At 36.5% G+C, this 9780-nt stretch overlaps 1 protein-coding gene across 3 annotated transcripts; it reads left to right on the plus strand.

Moving 5' to 3' along the window:
- Positions 1-1362: 1362 nt before the first annotated feature.
- Positions 1363-9541, plus strand: LOC126729908 (uncharacterized). 3 transcript variants are annotated; one of them, XM_050434938.1, is made up of 5 exons: positions 1363-1574; positions 1652-1681; positions 4698-5793; positions 8380-8496; positions 8628-9541. In XM_050434938.1, the coding sequence occupies exons 3-5, from the start codon at positions 4705-4707 to the stop codon at positions 9345-9347; spliced, it is 1926 nt and encodes a 641-aa protein (XP_050290895.1). In that variant the 5' UTR covers positions 1363-1574; positions 1652-1681; positions 4698-4704; the 3' UTR covers positions 9348-9541. The 3 variants fall into 3 exon arrangements, with proteins under 3 accessions (XP_050290895.1, XP_050290894.1, XP_050290896.1); XM_050434937.1 differs by having other exon boundaries at positions 1363-1681; XM_050434939.1 differs by lacking the exon at positions 1652-1681.
- Positions 9542-9780: the final 239 nt, after the last annotated feature.

A 9780-nucleotide genomic window follows, 5' to 3' on the forward strand; every position in this document is an offset into this window, starting at 1 on the left:
TACATATATGTATATGCTTTAGAATGTATATCCTAACCTGAGGAACTAACAATTATTTAAGGATATTTGTATTGTATAGTTGTTTTTATGCAGAACCTACAGAGGTAAAGGGAAAGGACAAAAATTTGTTGCATAGTAAGCATGGATAAAGATCCTATAGTTCAAGGAACCAGCATTTCGAATTCCCAAATTAAAGGCCCCATGGTTCTAGGAACCATGAACCCACGTCTTGGGAACCACTGGTGGAGGAACCACTGCAACATCTTTCCCAAGGAATTATCATGGAGGAACCAAATGAGGAAACTCTTTTTAAATGTTCACATAATAAAAGATAAGCCTTAAATATCCTGTTTTAATCTCTTTCTCATTATGAAAATTATGAATAATTCTTTTACTCATCTCTTTATCATTGTGAACATCATGAATAATTATTTTACTCATTTTGTAAGTGTAAAATGTCATTTTACGACATTAAAACACTTACATTGATATTTTATTGCTTAGGAGAAAATCGCATTTTTTGCCTTGTGGAGCTCTATGTGACTTGCGCACAAATTGGTTCATATAAGGACTCCAATAGATCGCAGAGAATCAAACCCAGTCCAACCAACAATCAATCATCCATATTTGGAGGCCTAGGATCCTTTGTCATCATTGGGCTAGGGTACCATCCAAAACAAGAACCCATAACGGTTGACATTGAGCTTTGTTCTCCTCCACCTGATGTGATCTAGTTGAGCACAAATCCAACTTGATCCAACTCATGGACTCTGTTATGGTTAGAGATGCTATACAAAAGATTTTGTATTAAAGGACTCCTTATTTTGACTTATGAATAGCCAAATGTAAATTTGTTATAGACACAAATTTTTTTCACAATCTGCTTGAGGAGGTAATTTGTGATTGGTAATCACTTTTATATGGACTCACAATTAACACTACATATTTTTTCAGCTCCAAGTATGCGTTTGACATTAGCTTATTCTTTTTACATAAAGTGTGCTATAATATATTTGTACTTTGAAAAAAATTTAAAAAAGTGAAAAAGTTGTGTTGTGTGTCAATTATGTTAAATGGCGAATTATTACTGGTGGATAAAAAAGTGATATTAGTGGTGGATCTAAATTATAACTAATAACAACTTATCACATGAAATTTGTTGTTAAAATGTTATAAATATAGCATTACTCATTCCTTTATGAGAAATGCAAGGTTCATAATATTTTTTAATAAAAAATATTAACTAATACCAGATTATAACCGGTAATAGTAATGAGTCAAAATTATTTGTCTCATTGCTTTTGGTAGAGTCTAAAAAGTAAAGTCGTGTATCTCAGCTTTACGAATTCTATACGGTCTATACCAATCGCCTTAAAAAACCTAACAGTCGCCATAACAACTATTTCACACTGAAAAATTCAGCTTGAGCCATTTAGGGGCTACAATCGCCTTAACAAGTCAAGGTCTTTCACTATATATCAACGAACACTCCCACCCTGATTCCTCAAGCTTGTTGAATCGTTTCCCTAATCTCTCTGCTCGTTCGCCTTTCGATTTTCATCCATACCAGTAAAGTGAGTCCTCGTTCTCTTTATCTCACTGATTAATGCTCCCAAAATTATTGCATAATCTTTTGGTGATTCTGGCTTAGGGTTTCTCATCTAATCGATTTTGGAATCAGGTCAGCCTATTTTGTTCCTCTTTGATTTTTTGTTCTGTGTTTTTCGCTTGATTCATAGTTTGCTAGCTGATGAAGTCATGAAACTGTGGTCTGTTTGGTTGCTGGGAAAATAGTGTCAAAACAAACGAAATGTGCTTTTCGTTGACTTTCTCGGCGACCAAACAGAAGATGTGAATCCTCAGATTTCTTTTGTTTTGCTTTCCAATTAGCTCATATTATTGTTGCTCTTGCTTTGTTTAAGCAATTTTCAGGCTTGTGCTTGATTTTCTTCTATATATATTAGTGTTTGGATTTTCACTTCCCATGTTTCTGTTGATTTTAGATAAACGCATTATGGTGTATAGTGATGGTTATACCAGCTGCGTTTTTCAAAATTTCTTGGGATAGAGTTTTCTATCTATAGTAGCCTTGGTATGAGTTTGCAAAATTGACATTGTTAAGAGCTTGGGGCACAGTAGCCTTCCAAGACTTGCTGACATTGTTAAAAGGATTATGGTCTGTTGATCTATATCCTCCTAGCGGAAGGATTGTGATCATGGAGTAATTTGATACCATTTGGTTTTGTTGGCTGAACATTGAAATAAGTGTCATCGAATTATTAGTGATGGATACATTCATGGGTGTTTGAATAAATCCTGGGCTGCCTTTGTAGTCCATATCTTTCTATTACCCTCCCTTCCATCAATTCCCATAAATATCAAGGAAGACGACGAGGGAGATTAAGATTTGGAGGAGAGGAGGAGGCGGGTGTATTTAAAAGGTATGACCTTTTTAATCAATGCCTTCCTCCATTCACATACCTATATCTTGTGGTGTTTTCTTCTCCTTACTTCAATCCCTAAAAACATTAAGGAATGACAAAGAAGATGATAATAAGATGATCAAGATCATATAGCAAACACAATATGACTAAATATAAAGATATTGGTTATATTGTTAAAATGGGTTATGAGTGGTAAATCACAAGAAGCTTAGGAGCATGATAAGTGCAAGATGATGAGTTGAGTAAGTTTAAACCCTTGGTATGTTTTTGATGATTTGAAATTTAGTCTTTATCTAGCTTTGTTGAAGATCGAGTTGTACTAAATGGGCTTCCATTTTATTCTTCTTTCTTAACTTAAAACCGTAGGTTTGATTTCATAAGAAAGAAGACTTGTCAGAAATTCTAGTATTCTTCACGCTTGTTGTAGTATTATGTTTGACAAGAAAGCATATCACCTTCAAGAAATATGAATGGTTGGTCCTATAATTAAGTGTCAGCTTATTAAAAATAACAGATTAACTCCAACTCACAAACTAAGGTGTCAAACAACACAAACCTAAATAGATATCACATTCCTTGTGGTCAAACAAACCCAAACCTCCACCATCCCTCTACCATTGTGGACATCTAGCCACAAATTGGCTTCACCAACCTCCACCACCAATGATAAAACAAAAATCCCCACCAAGTTCATCCCCCCAAATCTCAATGCCATCAATTGTGGTGGTGATGTTGAGCCTAAACTTGGTTTGGGAGCTTGGGTTTTGTGGGTCGTGAGTTTAGGCCAATTGTGGGTTTAATTGGTGGTGTTGGCATGGCTGACCTTCACAATGGTTTGAACAACGGTGGAGGTGGTGCCTTGGGCTTTTGGTGGGGCTTTGACTTTGGATTGATTTGTTTTAGTGGTGGATGGGCTTGCCAGCATTTTATGCTGGCAAGAGTGATTGTTTGGGTGTGGCCAAGGCTGGATTTGAAGGTGTAAGCTGGTTTTGGAGTGGTTTGGGTGGGTGGGTAATTTTGTATTTTGATGGTGGTGGTGTGTGCTTGAATGTGTGTTGGTGGTTACTGGGGATTTGATGACTTGTGGGGGTAGTTTCAGATTGGTTTGGTGTTTGGTTGTTGTTGAGGGTTTGTTTTGCCATGAAGGACGTCAATCGTGAAGGACATGATCGTGAGTTACACAATGGGGTTTGTGGTGATTTGGCATTGAATGCTATGAAGCTATGGAGGGTAGTGGTATATGATATTGATTTGGGGCTGTTTGGCCACAAGGGAGAAGTCAAATCTATTTGTGAAGTTTGACACCTCAATTTGATGATGTGTTATTTTTAATTAGTTGTTGCTTTATTATGGGATTGTGGATCCCTTTGATACAATGTTTAACATAAACTTAACGTCTTGGAAGCTTTTATGCTATTGAGGGAAACAATGATGGCAAGCCAAGAGATCAAGGCAAACAAAGAATTTGTGTCACACTTATAGTTGGTTAAATTACAGGTAGAAAGTGAAATTTTGTGCAATTGAATGATATGTTTCATGTATCAACCTTAATAATCTACTAAAAATGGCTTTGGATGCCATAATCATTGTCGAAGTTCTATATGAGCTACATAAGCCTATCTTATACCTCCCCTTTCTCACCCATGCCCCCCTCTCCTCCTCCAAGCAAAAAAAAAAAAAAAAAAAAAAACTAGGGAAGTATCGATACAATTGATTTGGTCAATCATATGGCCACCATTGTTCCAAGTAACATGATTCCGACTAGAGGCCCATTAGGCACTTCTGAAGTTGCTAGTTGGACTCAGAATACTCAATGCCTTTAATAATTAGGCTATTGTGGAGGACAAAATTTATTTCTGGCACTTTAAAGTGTTACGTGATTATATAAATTGTTTTGGGAATTGGCAAATGAGTAGGATTGGTTTGATAGCTGGCATGTCTTCTGGTCCGGTGTACCCCCTTCAATTGCTTTATAATCAAATTTATATATGATACAATTTGAACTTAAGCTTAATAATCATTTTAGTAAAACTCTAATCATTTGACCAAAGCTTCTCTTGTCCTTATTGCTTCAATTGTATAACTATAATTTTACTTATGAATAAATTTTTAAAAAAATATTTATGACGCTATTGTCCAACCTTTGGTCGTACCCTTGATCGGACCTCTAAAACTTGATCCTCTCACTTTAATCGGTTCATTCAATAGTCCAATATCCAAAACAATGATTATACCTTCTTTGTGATCATACAGGGCGGTCATGGATGACACTAATGGTCAGAGTGTTCTAACCCCCGAATCAAAAACTGAAAAGCTCGATAAGACCAAAAGCGCTGAGACTAACGTAGTCGTACGTGAGCTTGCTAAGATCAATGGTGAAGAATCCGTCATTGCAATTGGGAATGAGGGCACGATGGTTCGATGTGAACCAATGAAGATGAATGATGAAGAATCCATGATTGTTACTAGGCATGGGGACGAAGATAAGGAAGAACATATAGTCGAAAAGACAAATGATGATGAAAATACAAGAGAAAAGGTAAGAAACAAAGAAGAAATGAATAAGGAAGTAAGGAATGAGGAGGTGACATTGAATGACAAGGAATTGACGAAGGCGAAGGGTGAAAAGAAGGAAGAACACATGGTAACAAAGGAAAATAATGAAGAAAAGGTAAGGAATGAAGAAGAAATGGATAAGGAAGTAAAGAATGAGGATGATATTGAAAGGGATTCTAAGGAAAAGATTAAAAAGCCGAAGAAAAGGAACAGAAGGAAGAAAATGGCTTCGAGGAATATCAATGCAATGATGGCCAAGGATGACAAGAAACTAGAAGACTCTTTGGACAAAATTAGTGAAAGGAAGAATATGGTTCCGAGTGGTTCTAATAAAGTGGCCGTTGGTGATTCTAAGCAACCAAAATCTTTAAACACAAATCGCAAAAGGAAAAGGATGGCTAGAGTTACCAATGCATTGACCACTAAAGGTGCAAACGAGTTGGAATCATCTGACAAGAAGACCAAGAAGGGGAAGATGGCTTTGAATGGTTCTAATGAAGAGGTCACTAAGGATATTGGCAAGCAAAAATCGTCAAAAAAGACGACGACGGAAAAGGTGAAGAGTATGGGAATGATATTCATGTGTAGTTCAAAGACAAAGAAGGATTGCTATCGCTACAAGGTCTTAGGGTTGCCCGAAAACAAGAAAGATATCGTACTAAAGATTTATGAAGGCATGAGGTTGTTCTTGTATGATTTTGATTTGAGATTGATGTATGGGGTCTACAAAGCCGCAGGACCCGGGGGTTATAACATTGAGCCTAGGGCTTTCAAGTCTGCATTCCCGGCTCAGGTTAGCAATCAAACAAAGTAAATTTCTTAATATAAAATTTGTCTAATTGATAAAAGATTGATATTTCATGAATATGAAGGCTATTGCTTTTGGTTCCTCACTCTAAATTTACAGAAAAAGTGCTTCTAAGTAAATGGAATTCACAATTTTCCTTCTTGTATGTTCACTTGGAAGGGTTTAGTAATTCTTGTTATGTAAGAAAGGCCACTCTGGGGGCTACATACCTCTCTTTTATCCCTCGAGCCACTCATTCTTTATTTAAGCTTTGTTTGTTTTTCTGTGTTTGATTGTAACCCTAAAAATGCTTTTGAAAACATTTATAGAGTTTGGCTTGCACGGAATATCATTAATATTTTATTTAAGTGGGGTGGTGGTGTAGAGGGGCCTGTGGTGTTGGTAGGTGCATTAGTAGTGGCAACAGTGTTGGGTGGTGGTGGCGACAATGGCAACACAAAGAAATTGAGGGAATAAATCCAAAAAAAAAATTTCACTTGTTTTCGTTGACTTTAGAAAATGCTTTTATTAACCAAGATTTTTTATTGCACTAAATATTGGAAAATGAGGAAAACATTTTTTGTTGAAACAAATGGAGCATTAAGATAGTCAAGATTTGATTTGATCAATAGACTTTACTAGCTAAGCTGATTGACATTGTTACAACAACAACAATAAACCTTGATCCCAAATTGTTTTGGGTTGGCTGTGGCTATAGATGGTCAACAAATTAGTTAGGGTCAGCCACATGTATTCTTTTCTTACATTCTATTTTATCTAAAGTCATGGTTTCTATTACTTAATTGACATGTCGTTTTTAACTACTTTTATTATTGTTATTTTGTCTTCTTCTACCCTTTTTTTATTCGTTCCCTTAACTTACATCAACTCATGTTTTCTTACTGGAGCATTAATTGCTCTTCTCTGAACATGACCAAACCATCTCAAGTCACTCGACCTTATCTTTTCATCAATAGGTTCCACCCCTATTTTTAAACGGATTTCTTAATTTTGAATCCTATATTTCTGTATTTCCACTTATTCATTTTAATATTCTCATTTCTAGTTATATTCATGACTATGTTGATTCTTAATAGCCCAACATTTAGTACCATAGAGCATAGTTTTGTTTTTTGGGATGAGGTTTGGGTCTAGTGCCCAATTGCACTAGACCCATTGAGATAATGACACATGTCCACTTTTGGATACGTGTCACCATCTCAGCGAGTCTAGTGCACTGGATGCATTGGACCTAAGCCTAACCATTTTTTATTTTATTTTATGGTACCATAGAGCATAGTTAGTATTATAGTAATCATTGGGCTGGGATAGTCATTGAAGGGGAAAAAAATACCAGGAAAAAAAAAGGGGAAAAAAAAAAACACTGAAAAGAAGGGTTCTAATTACTTTTCTTGTGGTAGTGAATGAGGTCAAGTTTCAACATTGGTTGGACTTGATGAATATGCATCATGCTTGAACACCTCCTGTGCATTTGGAGGAAAACTTGGGGGCGATGTAATAATATATTAGGTTTAGTATGGTAACCCTAAAACCATGATAGTCAATGCTATAAAAAAACTACGGTAGTGGTCTACATATTTATGGTGATATATTAATATATTGTAGCATACAACTTCTCAAAATATATATAACATACCTTGATTTTTAGGGTATCATGCCATAAATCCATATACGGCTGATGCAAACTTAGTCAGATGCTACGTAGTATGGGGTTTAGGGAGCGACCTTAATCAATTGGGAATAAGGTTTGGTTGAACTGAATTGAAATAAGTAGTAGCAAAAACACTTACCTTTTGAACTAAGTTGGATTTATGAAGCAGCCTTAGTGAAGGTGTTCTTTTTCTTAATATTTTGTATGTGTTTTCCTCAGATGCTCTGTTTGTTTCATTTTTCAAAAAGTATTTTCTATAAAACTATCTAATTTTCCTATGTTTAGTAGCAACCTTTAATGAGTTAAAAAACAATCTCCTAACTTCCTTTATTTAGCTTGCTGTGAAATATAGTTGTTTTCCAAAAAACTTTAATGGAAAACAATCTAAAAAAATAAGCCATACTTTTTTTGTTGACCAAAGATAGTTTTCCTTTAACTCATTTATCTTATGCTACCAAATGCTAGAAAAGATGAAAAACTATTTTTACATAAGGTTTTCCATCGAAACAAATAAAGTGAATTGCCTTTTTTTTTTTTTCACTTATAAAAAAAAAAAAAAAAAAAAAAAAACAAAAATATTGCCTATTGCTTTTCTTGGAGGGTTTGAATGAGAGGGATTTTATTTTCTTGCCTTGCAATTTAATTGAACTTCTCCTAGGATAGTATTGCAATACCTTCCATAGTGGTCATGATATTGTATGATCGGAGGTATTCCATCATATCGTCTTGTTTTATGGGATAGCATATTGATTATCCATTCATATAAATTGGAGTGAAATTATGACTTTTATTTTATTTATATTTTTTTATTGCAGTGATATTAAGATTCTCATTAGGTATGAGTATACCTAGTTTTGAATAATAGTAGAAAGTTTTAAGGAAATAATAATGTGTGAAAGTTTGAGATTTGTTTCTGGTAGGTGCGCTTCACTGTTTTGGAGGATTGCTTGCCGCTGGCAGAGGAAAAGTTTAAAAAGGTCATCAAGGATAATTATTACACTAAGAACAAATTCGATGGTCAATTGACTTCTGAACAGGTTTGATTTTGTTTTCAAATTATGGAAGATGTGTGAACAGAAAATTATGTGGCATCATGCTAGTATGGATTGGGTCTCATTCTCTGCATTTTATGCTAGTTGATAGTGATTGTATCATATACTGGTTATAGGTGAAGAACCTGTGCAATCTTTTCCGATCTGCTCATAAAGTTACGGAGTCCAAAGGGATTGGCAGAAGTCCCAGGGCAGAAACTCGCACTTATGGAAACCGAAAAAGAGCCAGGCGGCACAAGGCAGAAACTCACACTTCTGGAGACCGAAAAAGAACTAGGCAACATAGTCGGGAGCGAGAGAGGGGGCACAATCGGGAGCAAGAGAGGCACTATGCTTATGGTGGAGGCCGCCTGTATGGTGAGAGGCCTGTTTATGAAAGGGAGGCATTTGCATCTTCCCTAGTGCATGCGACTCTACCCCCACCTTTACCTCAACCTTTGGGACCTGCGCATCCTTTGCCATCATATGTTTATGAGAGGGCCTCAGAGTTGGGTACTTACAGACAGGAACCACTCAGTGAGCATCATGATCGACGGCTTTCAGATCTGGAACTGAGGCACCGAGATGGGATTGAATATCGCGATCCCTATGTTTTAAATCGGGATCCCTTCCTTTTGTACAGGGAGCGTCCTTTGTACCGTGATCTGTTGTATTCTACAGGTGCACTACCTGAGTACCGTTTTGCAGAACCACATATTGAGTATCGACCTCTGACAGGCCCTCAACCACTGCATGAGTTCCGTACACCCACAGACCCTCTCCGTGAATACCATCCCCATCCTCCCCCCGGCCTCTTACCTGAATACCATCCCCTTCCACCCCTGCATCGCTACTAGATCAGTCTCAAGAACTGGGAAGACTTGTAGTTCACATTTCAGTTGTTTATAGTTTATCTAATGCACGAATTTCTGCAAAGCAATAATTATTCTGAAGTGGCTTTGGCAGTTCCAAAATGAACTTTTAAAAAGACTCCAAACTGTTAGAGAGTTGTCTGCTCGATCATTTCCAAATAATTAACCTGGTATTTTCAGTTTGGCGCCTCGTGCTTAATCTGACATATTACTATTGTGTTCTCTGGTCTTAGTGAGGCCGAGAATATTTTGCTTTGGAGTTCTTAATCTTGTTCCCCCCTCATATGTTTGGTCTTTGATGTTAGCTGTTCTCTTCCTTTTTTATTCCCGTGTTATTGTCCCTGCTTCAAGTTTTTGTTCTGTCAGAGGACGGAAAATGACTTCATTTGGAAGATGCATGCAACTAGAGAGGATGGTA

Source organism: Quercus robur, chromosome 1 (genome assembly GCF_932294415.1).
Source record: "Quercus robur chromosome 1, dhQueRobu3.1, whole genome shotgun sequence".
Classification (NCBI taxonomy): Eukaryota; Viridiplantae; Streptophyta; class Magnoliopsida; order Fagales; family Fagaceae; genus Quercus; species Quercus robur.